General features: G+C 38.1%; 1 protein-coding gene across 4 annotated transcripts in view; it reads right to left on the bottom strand.

The window, feature by feature from the left end:
* LOC127433504 (erbin-like) overlaps nt 1-13758 on the bottom strand; it is a 131156-nt gene that overhangs the window by 43132 nt on the left and 74266 nt on the right. For 3 of the 4 annotated variants that reach the window (XM_051685467.1, XM_051685469.1, XM_051685468.1), the window contains exons 4-9: nt 11750-11828; nt 11533-11622; nt 10758-10814; nt 5197-5260; nt 4884-4958; nt 177-321 (exon numbers count right to left, since the gene is read on the bottom strand). In XM_051685467.1, coding sequence (XP_051541427.1) covers nt 177-321; nt 4884-4958; nt 5197-5260; nt 10758-10814; nt 11533-11622; nt 11750-11828 — 510 coding nt within the window. Of the gene's footprint in view, nt 1-176; nt 322-4883; nt 4959-5196; nt 5261-8730; nt 10075-10757; nt 10815-11532; nt 11623-11749; nt 11829-13758 lie in introns of those variants that run through there. The other variant, XM_051685470.1, reaches the window with a different exon arrangement.

The raw sequence follows: 13758 nt of genomic DNA, 5'->3' as shown, positions 1-13758 counted from the left end.
CCCCATTTTATCATCCAGAAGGCAAAAATCATTCATGTCTGTAGAACAAATGGTGCAGGACGAGTTACACACAGAAGTTTAGTACTTGGACTTAGAGGTTTGTTCAAATCTCTAACCTTTAATACGAGTAATACCAATAAGGATGCTTGCCTTAGCCAGCAGTGTGTTTGTTTTACCTATAGAACCTGGCAGTTGTGTCAACGCATTGTTGGACAGCAGCAGATCCTGTAGATTTTCACAGCCTGATATCTGCTCATCAACTATCTCAATGCTGTTTTTGGACACGTCCAAGTAGCAGAGCTGCTTCAGTGACCCTATCATCTGCACAAAAATATACAATATATATATATATATATATATATATATATAGAGAGAGAGAGAGAGAGAGAGAGAGAGAGAGAGAGAGAGAGAGAGAGAGAGAGTATTAAGAAGCTTAACAGTCCCTGGTCACTGTCTGCTGTCCTGGCATTAAAAAGAGCAGCTCTGTTCGTGTTCCACAGAAGAAAAAAAGTCCTACTGGTATGGATCATGAACATGAAGGTGAATTTTCATTTTTGGGTGAACAATCCCTGTAATATCACACTCAGTGTGAATGGTCTTTTAGAGTCGACACTCTTCCGGTGAAGGAATAAAGGACTGAAGTGGTGATGGAGTGAATACTGATGAGGAGGACTGGAAGAGATGGAGTGATGCAGTTGAGAAAGAGGTCAAGATAAATGACTGAAAGCATGAACTGGCTCAATCCATCTCTCATGCTTGAAGGCAGACTGTTGCCAGGAACTCTCGCTTTAAACACACTCCATCCTTCTCCCACTCAATTCCAGGGATATTATAGTTTTGCTTTTCCAAAGTAATTTTTAATCGTAGGCTATTTTCAAATTTACTTTGAATTTGAGTTAAATTTTTTTCAGTTTCAGCAAATATTTGTATTTAATTTCATGGACTCATTGGACTCATTTCTATTTAATTTTTATGTATTCAGTTTAAGTTTGAGTAATTACAGGAAAGGAATCAGTTGACAATCTGAACATTAAAAAAAAATAAAAAAAATCTGTTTACTGATTTTGTAAGGGTAATACAGAAATACAGAGAAAAATGCCAATTGTCTGTCATACCATATTACAACTTAAACCATCAACAGCAACAAAAACAAAAAACAATAATAATAATAATAATAATAACAAATAAATAAATAAAAATAATCATAATAATAATAGTGTATACAATTTTATATATATATATACTGTATATACATATATGGTAACTACAAATACCAATATTGAGTGGTTGTCTTGCTAAAAATTATACAGTCTTATGCACCATCTATATGGCCATTAAGAGCTAACATGAGCTACCCCTGGAGTCGCGAGTTCGAATCCAGGGCGTGCTGAGTGACTCCAGCCAAGTCTCCAAAGCAACCAAATTGGCCCGGTTGCTAGGGAGGGTTGAGTCACATGGGGTAACCTCCTCATGGTCACTATAATGTGGTTCGCTCTCGGTGGGGCGTGTGGTGAGTTGTGCGTGGATGCCGCGGAGAATAGCGTGAAGCCTTCACACGTGCTGTCTCCTTGGAAACTCGCTCAACAAGCCACGTGATAAGATGCGTGGGTTGACGGTCTCAGACGCGGAGGCAACTGAGGTTTGTCCTCCGCCACCCGGACTGAGGCGAGTCACTACGCCACCATGAGGACTTAGAGCACATTGGGAATTGGGCATTCCAAATTGGGGAGAAAAAGGGGATTAAAAAAAAAAAAAAAAAAAAAAAAAAAAAAGAGCTAACATGAGCTTAGGTGAAAGTCAGTGGAACCTATACTCAAGGGCCAGGTAGCTGCATGTGATCCCTCACATAGTCCAGAAAAGGACCCCATGCTTTGTTATATTTCTAAGGAGGAGCCTCTTACAGAGTACCTGATTTTTTTTCTAATTTAAGAAAATAAAGCACATCCTGAACCCAAAGTCTGAATGTAGGTGGTCTGGGGTCCTTCCAATTAAGCAGTATTAAATGTCTTGCTATAAGTATAAGAGTTAAAAAGGTGACACAATCAGCTTGAACCTTAGTTAAGGTGTAGGAGTCAGAAGTAACTCCAAAAATGGCCACTATAGGACACTTTAGGAAACTGTTTGTCCGAGAAAACCAGGAATTTGTGTCAAATATGGAAGACCAATATCGGTTTAGCTTACTACAGGACCAGAACATATGTGCATGGGTTGCTGGGGTAAATTTAAATCAGTCACAGGCATCTTCTAGCCTATGTTAGAGAAATATTTAGACAGTTTTAGTATTACTTTACATTGCAGCCAACCATGCCTTGCACATACAGATGACCCATGCACCCTATATAATATAACTTCCTAGCGCTCTTTAGATATGTCATACCCCAGTTCCTCCTTCCATCGGACCCTAGTGGTGTGAAACGAAAGGCATTGGAGAGAAATTAGTTTACTATAAATACCAGATATTGCACCTTTTAGGGTTTGGGAGCGATCAAAAATGTGATTACAAGGAGTCTGTGGGGGTTGAAATGGGAAATGAGGAGAGATTTTACAGATACATTTGCGAACTTGTAAATAACGAAAGAAATTATTTTTCGGCAACTTAAACTTCTCGCAGTGCTGCTGAAAAGAGGAAAAATGTCCCTCATCATATAGATCATTAAAATCTTTGACACCAAGTTTTCGCCAGACCAGTAAGGCTTTGGCTGTTGTGGACAGTTTAAACAAATGATCTGGGTAGATAGGAGACCGGAATGAAAAAGATTGCCACCCAAAATGTTTCCTCATTTGAGTCCAAATCTTTAAAGTGGACCTTACAACAAAATTATTAGTATATATGACATATGAGGAGGGAAGAGGGGCAGACACAAGGGTGGCCAATGAAGATGGTTTACAGGAGGCTGACTCAATAGAAAGTGAACCCTTGATAGAGCATCCGCCCCTGGGTCTTCAAATAGCCAATGTAGTATCGGACGCATACTTGAGGCCCAGTAGTAACACTGGAAGTCAGGCAGAGCCATACCACCCAAGTTTTTGGGATGTTGCAGAAGACTCCTTCGAAGCCGGGCGGGCTTATTACCCCATATGAAAGAAATTAGGATACCATCCATCCTACGGAAATAAGACTTGGGGATAAATGATGGAATGCACTGGAACAGGTACGAGAATTTGGGTAAGATAGTCATTTTGATTGAGTTGATACAGCCCGCAGGAGATAAAGGAAGCAAGGACCAGTGCTTTAAAATTTACTCAAGTCTCACTAATAGTGGAAGGAAATATTCTATAAACAACTTTGGAAATGTCTCTGTAACGCAGACACCAAGATATTTACATTTACGTATCACCTTAAAAGAAAATAAACTAAAAGAGCACATATGTGATGCGGATTAAAAAATAAAATAAAAAAGTAACCTTTGACCTTACGATTGGCAAAACCTGCTAAATACACCTTTCGAAATACTCTTAAAAAAAAATAAATATGCCATAATTTGAAGATTGATGATTACGAAAACTACACTTTTGCCAATTTACGATACGACTACATAACTACTATTGCGTTACTTACATTTTTCAACCAATGTTTTTAGTTTCATTAAGTTTGACTTTTCAATGTACTTTGCATTAATTATTTTAAGTTTACGAAAATGCTTTTAAATAAATAGTTTTCATCTTAGTTTTAGGATATGATAATAACCCTGCTGACTTCCGAGAACACAAGTCTGGCAGCACTAAGAAATCCATCTAGGGTTACTTCCACATGATTCCAGATACACATGAAAACTGCATTTTCATTTTCGAAAAGCCATGGCTCAATGTGTCTGGAGCATGTATGATCTCCAAGACCTCTGCTGAAGTCTTAGTCAACATGAAAAGACACACACAACCCATTTTACTTCCATAATTAAACGAAAGGAAGGATTGTGAAAAAGTAAGCGTAAGATAGAGTAGTACTTTACTACATTAACATTAACCATTACTAATTAACGATGCTAAGTACAGGCAAGATTTTAAAAAGGATGCCTGAGCTTAAAACAATGCCTAAATAGCTATTCGGCTATTGATTAACATTAACAAATAGCTGGCCAAGGTGACATCAGCCAAAAAGGAAAGTCATTTAAGAGGTAGAGAATGTTATTACATTTTGATGAAAGATTTTAAAGACAATTATTTTTTCTTTGAATCAATCACAGTAAGACAAAAACGTGTATTAAGAAAATAAAAAAGGGTCAATTTGTTGACTTTAATTGAGCCACAATGGAGCAACAGGACACGGCAATCTTGAACTTTGGATGCACCGGAAGGACGATCAATTAGAAGCTGACTAATCTGCAGTCAGCGCCTGTATGTGTCTTTGTGACAAACCCTCCTGTCAATTAATCACCACGAGGGTGAGCTGCTCTCATGGGTACACCATAAGAAGCTTAATCAAATGCGTTAATAACAAAAGAGAAATTGAATTCTGCAAATTGAGAAACATATGGCAGTTTGGCCTTGCTCAAGGACACGACGTGGATGGAGTAAGCTGGTCTCTCCAGTCAGAGTGGAAAGGAGGTCACAGTGCTGCCCTGATATCCAGGCCATTTGGAGGTCACTTGTAGCAGATAGTTTGCAGCCTTGTTAAAGAGGATGTACTGAAAAATCCTAATCCAAATCCAGCCGTTAAGGTTCGCAATTACAGTAAGTTTGCTCACAGCGGCAAACTAATGCTTTAATTACGACCCATTTAAAAGGAGCTGGCAGTTGAGAGAGAAGCTCCAAGTTCCTGAAGGAATGTTTTGGTTCTAGATTTTCACTGGGAGTCATGTTTAGGACATCTGTCATGTTCTCTTTACTCCATTATTTGATGTAGTATGTAGCTTTGCCGCACAAAAAAAGAGTGCAAAACTCACCCCCGGTAAAAACGTCAGTTTGTTACCATCCATCCACAGCTCTCTGATTCCTGTAAGCTGCTCCAGTACTTCAGGCTAGAGAGGAAGATGGAAAATTTCAATCTCACATTCTCCACTGCTCTCAATGAATAAATTTAGAGCAGACAGATGCATATTAGGTGCGATCAAATAGAAAAAGCTTTAATGAGCGCATCTTCTAACACTGTCTATAAATCTGAAACCTGGCTTCATTGACAACTGGAAGGTAAATGCAGTGCAGGAAAATGCTGCAGTAATACATGTGACACCTGAAAGAGAGGCAGGTGCTACTCACCACTTCAGTGAACTCATTACTCCCCAGATCCAAGCGCTCCAGCTGCATGAGCTTATGCATGCTCCTGCAAACACACACACACACACACATTACTAACACTATTAACCTGGATTAAGCACATATACACGATGCACACAAACATATATGTGGGTGATCATGTTTTTTTTGGGACTGATTGAACAGCAGACGAACGGCTAGTAGGGCGCAGACTTTTATTTTCGAAAAGTGCAAGCAATGGCTCCCCAGAGGCAAGAAAAAGACAGACAAAAACATTTACTGAATGGGTAGTTATTGCTAATCCACTTTATCATTAGACTTAGAACCCCAGTTTCACATAAAACCAAAGCCAATATATCACTTTATAAAAATAACTCCCCAATAATAATTCTCCAAGGTCGCATTTACACCTAAAGGCCAAGCTTAGAAGTTTTAGTGACTACTCTGAATTCTAAATAAAAAGTAAATGGGTTCTCATATTTGAAAATCAAAATGCAATCAAAAAACACATACAGTGGCAAGAAAAAGTATGTGAACCCTTTGGAATTACCTGCATTTATGTATAAATTTGTAATGAACAAACACAATCAGTTTTAACTAATAACACACAAATTATTGTATTGTTCTTGTAGATATTGAATACATCATTCAAACATTCACAGTGTAGGTTGGAAAAAGTATGTGACGTCAACTAAAGCTAACTGGAGTCAGGAGTTGGCAAACCTGGCATCCAATTAATGAAATGATATTGAAGGTGTGGGTTAGAGCTACTTTGACTAATAAAAAGCACCCAAACATTTTGAAAGAGATCTCAGAAGACCTACGATCAAGAATTGTTACTTTGCATAAAGCTGGAAAGAGCTAAAAATGTATGTCGAAGAGCTTAGATATATTGGCTGTCCAGTCAAGATGACTCAAAGAGCACACTGCAGAATGTACAGTGAGGTCAAAAAAGAGGACCCTAGAGTGACAGCTAAAGACATGAAGGAATCATTGGATCTGGTTAACATCTGTGTTCATGAGTCTACTATATGGAAAACAGCCATGGTGTCCATGGCAGGACACCTCGAAGGAAGCTGCTGCTTACCAACAAAAACATTGATGCGTGCCTGAAGTTTGCCAAAGACCACCTTGACACTCCACAACGCTACTGGGAAAATGAAACTCAGTAGAAGTTTGGTGATGCAGCAGGACAATGACCCTAAACATAGAAGTAAATCCACTACAGAATGGCTTAAAAAAAAAAAAAAAAAAAAAAAGAAAATCCACTTTTTGGAGTGGCCCAGTCGGAACCCAGACCCTAACCCAATAGAGATGCTGCGGAATGACCTCAAAAGAGCCGTTCACACCAGACACCCTAAGAATTTGGCTGAGCTGAAGCAGCTCTGTAAGGAAGAATGATCCAAAATTCCTTCTGAACATTGTGCAGGTCTAATCCGCAGCTACTGGAAATGCTTAGTTAAATTTACTGCTGCCAAAGGAGGATCGACCAGTTATTAAATCCAAGGGTTCACTTACTTTCCACAGCACTGTGAATGTTTAATGGGATGTGTTCAACAAAGACATGCAAGATTATAATTGTTTGTGTGTTGTTAGCTTAAGCACATTGTTTTTGTCTATATTTGTGATTTTGATGAAGATGAAAAATTGACTGGTTGTGCTACGTAATACTTTTAACACACACTGATAGATAGTAGCAGACAGAGCACAGGGGTTAAGTCAAAGTCATTTTCTTTATTTTTTATTAATGATTGTTATTTTCAGAAAATGATCTGACTCTTTGTACAGAGATTTGGTGTGAACAATTTTAATTTTATTTTTTATTTGTCTTTTACTCATTCATTCACTAATTTTAATTTGGACACAAATTTAAATGCCCAAGTGCAAGACGAGTCATCATTATTCCTGGTCCATTTTTCTGAAGAAAAGACTTTACATTTTATATGTCTATATGTGCAAAATGTTAATTTAGATGGCCTTTATGTTAACAAACACTAACTAAAACCCATAAAAGCCTAACTTTAAACTGCCATTGTGTTATTTAGTTGAATTGGACATGGTGTTGACTGGCTTTATCTCTTTGTCTCTGTGCATATTTTCAATCTTTACAATACTATTTCTACAGCAATGTCCTCCTGTTCCATATTTCTCACAACTTACAAACATACCTGTCTCAATATCCGTGTCCAACCCTGAACTAACATAAACCAATCAGGTAGGTTTGCTTTAGGGTGAGGTTTAAACCACCACTAACATGGACACAGATTAACACCAGCCAAAAATGCATATCGTATCTAAAGATCAACTGCAAGAAATTAAAGCCAAAATTATTAGTGGCACATGGAATTTAGTAACAAATGTATATTGAAGTGAACATTTCTTTCTCTAGAAAACTGAAGTATACTATACTTTGGCCTTTAGTTAGTTACTTTGCAACACTGGTATGAAGGGATCATTAATCGTGAGCCCAGGGTTTGGAGGGATGGCTGGGTGATTTGAAGCATGGCAACAGCCAACGCATTGACTTCCAGAGTGCTGAGCAATCCAAAGCTCATTAGTATTACAGGCACACACATCATGAGATCAAACCACACAATGAACATCTGAACACTGAACAGACTGCTGAAACAGCAGAAGACTGAAATGACAGCAATAAAGATACTGGGGGAAATTGAAATACTGGTGCATTTGAGAGACAGCAGTCTTTCTGTCTTTGATCATAGAGCATTTATGTCTTCATGGTATACTTGCTGATCCAGAACAGAGGCCTTGCTCTTGTTACTTTATACTGTTCTTATTGAGAGATGAGAATGTATTTAAAACATTGATGGGAACATTTTATGAAAAATAAAATAATATAAAAAATAAAGAAGTGAAAAAAGAAACATTTTCCAAGTATGAGCTGTAGTATAGTGGTACCTGCCTTAGCAAACACCACACATTTTTTAAGTCTTCTCTATAACTAATTATTAATTTGTGAAAGCTCTTAGGTTTTCTTCACATGGCAAGGGCAAAAAAAAAAAATTCTGCGAATTTCTTAGACCGACTGTTTTTTCAGACTGCAGTTGCTTTTGCTAGCACATACACATTGGTTCATGATGTAGGTTCACTATACGTGAGGCTTTAGCAATGGATGTTTTGTCATTGATTTTGTTTCCAAGTATCCACATCTGAACACATCTGTCATTGACAAGAGTGTAAAAAAAAATGGGAAAATTACATATGACAAGTGTCTTCATGTTGCAACACTTGACGTTACAACCCATCACACGACAAATTATAAAAAAACAAAAAAAAAAACACCTATGAATATGGTTTGGGCTTGTGAAAAATCAGATTTCATATGTTTTTTCCCTGTTTAGCCCTTTAAGATTGAATGGGCCCACCAGCTAATTAACAAAATAATTATAAAAATATTAATAAATTACAGTTTTACCAACACAAAATAGGTATTGTTTTAAAGTACTTTACAATGCATGTAGAGATTATGACCAAAACTGAACAAGTGCTTTAAAATTTGCAAACAAATCTGAAGTGTTCTGTTTTGATACTTTATTAATAATTTTGCACTGTACATATTATTGTAATCTGTAAAAACATCAAACTGATCAAATATCCATGTGTCATCTGTTGTTGGAAAGCTCTCGAAGAGACGAATAAAACCAGCCTATTTATATTACACACAGACAAAAATATAGCAAGTAATAGCTAAGTATTTGTCTTTGACATACATGTTACATGTAAACAGGTTTTCACTTATAACTTCACGAGAAATAAACGGAACATAATTTTACTTAGAGGAGACGATTATCTTTAAAACTAGCCCACACACAACGCAATCTGATGCATAAATCATTAGATAATCCACACAAAGCCCAATTTTCACACAGAACATAATGTGCTATCTGGGTATAAGTATTCAGATCGCTGCAACCAGAGGTGGAAGTCATCCAAATATGGGCAGAGAGGATTGTTCACTCTAATTACATATGGCCACCAGGAGATGGCACCACATAAATGACACAGACTTGATGGCTCATATGACACAGAATGGAACAGAATGAGTTCTTGTTCCTCATGTCTGCATGCTTTGGAGAGAGAGCAAACCTTAAGTAATTGTATAATTAGTTTTTATGTACATTTATTATGTTTGTTTATTTTAATTTTCGTTTGGAGGGGCTTTGGACACTAGGATAAATTACATTTGTAATGCTTTAACTTTTGATTGCTTTGTCATATCAACACAAAATTTTACTCAGTTACAGGTGACACGATTGGGAACAAGAAGACAAAAGATTTTTGGCTCAAGTCTCAGAATTTAGCATAATCGATATCATTAAAAAATTGGAAACGTTTTCTTTCAAATTTTACCAAACACGACCCTCCTTGTTTTTGTTTTTTTTGTCAAGTTATAAGCCTTTAATTTTGGGTATGCCACTGAAACAGAAAATCTTTAAAAACACTCTCACAGCTTAAAGGCTAGACTACAGAAAAATAAATACATTTTGAGTTGAATAGGAATTGAATTGGAGGAAAACAAATCATGTGTAAAATCTATGTTTAAAGAATATAAAATCTACTTTTTTAAAGAAAAGGAGGGACGAGAATAATTTTTTATGGTCAACATTATGCCACAAATGCTGTTGATTGAGCTTAACTTGTATTGAACACAAAATATTCCTTTAAATTTGGATATGTGTAGTATAATACAAACTTTAATGTGTAGTGGATAAAACACTTGCATAATCATATTAAAATAGAGTGTTGTTTATCTAACACAATATCAACGTGAAAATAGTATGTCATGACTCCGGCTCTGCAGGTGAAGTTCTCAGAGTGATCACAGGCAAAGTCCAGGTAACCTCAAACCATGAGATTCATCTAAGCAGAAAAGCAGTGACAAAACACAACTGACGTAAAATGTTCCTCTGCAAGTTGCTTGCAATTTTAGGTTCAACCACATATGTCGCTAGAGAGCCCAAAGTTCTGCATAGTACAACTTTAAAGACAATCACTAAGAATCAGGTGTGTATTTGTATGGAAAGGAATGACAATGACTTGATTTAAATACTCATGACATAGCTGCGCCTGCTTAAACTAGATTGCGGGTGGTTAGTGAATAAGACGCATGTTTTTGCACTTAAATACCACACGCAAATGTGCCGCAATTGTTCAGTGAATTCACCACTTAGTGCTGTAATGAGCTACTATAGTCCTGGCTACCTAACACTAAACAAAGCTCATGCGAGCTGTGCATTTTGATTGGCTGGTTTGGTGCAGGAGTGGGCGCTACGGAGATCGCTCCGCTGTCCAACCCATCTCCCATACGCAAAAGCAAACAATCGGGCCCTGAGATTATGCAATATTGGATCCAGAGCCAGAAACGATTATAAAACCTGTCACAGCATGTCACTTGGGTGCCTCTTATGTAAGACTGAACAATATGATGCCACAGAGAGAGAGGTTTGTCTGTATTATAATGCGGTTATCGGAAGAGCTGCAGAAGCACAGATCACCATTGTATTATTTTTAATAATTCAAACCAATCCCAGTGTACTGCTTACTTTGGCAACATCTTTAACTGGTTCTCCCGCAGCTCCAGGATCTGCAGTTTGGTTAATCTAAGGAAAAGAGAGAAAAATAGTCAAGTTTATGTCCTTGAAATTTGAAACTGGGCTGTACCGTTTCATTTTAGTTTAGTGTGTTAAAACAGGATTTCAAAAGGTGCCTGAATGGCGTATTTCTGATAATTTTTTGAAATACAAATACACACAACCACAATCTTATAATTTGGTAGTATAGCAGTATGGTAGAATGTTACCTGCGTGTTATCATACTACACACTCAGAATGTGCTTTCCCAACACCAGCAAAGTGCATACTTTTAAGTGTGTAGTAGTAGTATGCAAATTGTGATTCAGCATTTGTCCTGAAGTGACCTTCTGGCTTGATGACCCAAGCTTAACACTGCGTATCCTCTTGATGAAACTGTATTTCAAGCTCTGTGTGTATTTATACATTCCAAGTGAATTGCTGCATGACCTTTTGAAGGAATTGCATGCATTTTCACGGGAATGCACTGAGCATTCTTATCATAAGAGCTCCAGGAATGCTAGAAATCATCTTATTTCAGAAGATTTCATGGGTTCTACAAGCTTGTTGGATACAAGTTAAACCTGTTTGACTTGTGCTTGGAACAACAAAAGTTGTGTTTGTTGTGCAGCTCATGTAGTACAATACTTCACCCGATATTGTATCTAGATGCTGTCTGAACTGAAATATGAGCTTCGATTATCTTGTTTTACCAGTTCGTAAACTTGTGTGTGTGTGTGGGTCTGACCTGCCGAAGCTGGCCGGTAGGAACTCGAGGAAGGCATCATTCAGGTAGAGCTGTGTCAGACTAAGGAGTTGTGTGAAACCTTCTGGAAGCCTGTTGAGACACAAAGAAGATCCATTACTTCACTGGTGGTGCACACACACACACACACACACACACACACACACACACACACACACACACACACACACAGTCTACTTCTAATTTCGAATGTACTTACTTGGATATAGGGTTCACACTCGCTTCTACGATGGTTAGGACTTTACAGTTCTTGATATTTTCAGGAAACTCCTGGATGCCTGAAAATGTCAAACAAACACAAAAATATTTCCTTAACTGGTGGGCCAGAAAAATATTCAAGTTTGTAACACACACAAGTACACATGGCCAATGCATTGCAAGTGCGCATCCCTGTGGTAAATTATTAACATACGTTCTTGCTGTACCAACGCGGTAAAATGCTTTAGTACTTAAGGGGTGTGTTATCATTCAGGTAGCTAGCTATAAACATATTTATCGAACTTGTTCAACAAGATCCCCTGGAAACTATTGCGCCGCAATGATAGAGCTGACTTGTAACAGAAAGTGCACGGCCGACCGCATTACCTTCCAAACTATACTTTTCTGATCTCAAGTGAATATGAACGCGTTCGACGCATGCGCACTACTATGGTTTGTGATACTCTTTTAGAATCAATGGCCGCAGTCAATGGCTGCCGCATGTGCCAACGATGCTCACAGACAAGGATTTGTCCGCGGGTCAAGAAAATCTGGCCTGGGGGGCTTGGGTAGCTCAGTGAGTAAAGACGCAGTCTACCACCCCTGGAGTTCGAGAGTTCGAATCCAGGGCGTGCTGAGTGATTCCAGCCAGGTCCCCTTAGCAACCAAATTGACCCGGTTGCTAGGGAGGGTAGAGTCACATGGGGTAACTTCCTTGTGGTCGCTATAATGTGGTTCGCTCTTGGTGGGGCACGTGGAGAGTTGTGCGTGGATCCCGCGGTGGATGGCATTACTCCACGGTAATGCGCTCAACATGCCACGTGATAAGATGCACGGGTTGACGGTCTCAGACGCGGAGGCAACTGCGATTTGTCCTCCACCACCCGGATTGATAAAAACAAAACAAATGAAAATCTGACCTGACTGAGCAGCTGTGCTGATGATGAAATTTGGTGGACAACTGAAGTATAGTTTGGCCTTTAGTCTGAGCCGCTTCACCACCGAGTTCAGACAAACAGCACTGCTATCTGGAAATATTACTACCGTAAATACAACTGTAATGAAAGAAAAATACTGTGGTATTGCCGTTATTATTAAGCTTGAGAACTGTCTATTGAAGTGGTTTTTCCCCCTCATTTTACTTAACATTTGAGAATATGAACAAACTAAGAAGTTGCATTTATTTACTTTTTATTCTATGCACACAAGTTTAAAACGGAATGCTCATTTTTTAACTGAATGTTCTCTGCAATAATTTAACAGTGCGGTATTGTTTATATCTAGGCCTATACATTGTGCCCTCGTGGACTAAGGAAACTACGCAAATTAAAAAATCAGCTGACATTAAAATTCACATTTTATTTGAATTTTGGTCATATTTAAGGTAAAAATTTGAATTTAGTTTCTCAACCCAGTTGAAAGCCCTACTACACAGGACCAAAAGCCTTTCCGGCAGTTGACATCACAGGGTTTAACAGCATTTTGGTGCTGATGTGTGAATGGCAGCAAAATGGATTTACCAGAAAAGACAATGCAGCAAATTTTACTGTAATTTAATGAGTTTCATGTGTGAAAGTGGCTTATGGTTACTTTGATGCTCTCTTTAGTAGATTCAACTCCAGGCGTATGTGCAGACAATGCACAGACGTGGACAGTCATGAGATAACAGCTGTTTTAATGCATAAATAACTAGTATAAAAGTATCTTTAAAATATTTTGCATATGAGCTTAGATGTATCATGGAGTTCTTTTTCTGATGGTCCTATATTAGTTCATAAGTTAAGGTTTAATGTGTCACTCGCACTGGGACATCCAACTAATTTTTCACATTCGAGCGTGATGCACAATATATATAAGCATATCAAACTAGGTCTTTCTCAGAATCGCCCACCAAAGAAAAAGCTCACCAAACAATGTTTTTAGAAACATCACAAGCCCACATTAGCACAGCATTAGCGCTAGATTGCATATTTCCTGTCCTACAAACCGCAAGAGCTGGAGTGTAACATT

Source organism: Myxocyprinus asiaticus, chromosome 43 (assembly GCF_019703515.2).
Source record: "Myxocyprinus asiaticus isolate MX2 ecotype Aquarium Trade chromosome 43, UBuf_Myxa_2, whole genome shotgun sequence".
Lineage (NCBI taxonomy): Eukaryota > Metazoa > Chordata > Actinopteri > Cypriniformes > Catostomidae > Myxocyprinus > Myxocyprinus asiaticus.
The sequence above is the reverse complement of the archived record's forward strand: the minus strand, read 5'-3'. Positions and strand labels throughout refer to the sequence as shown.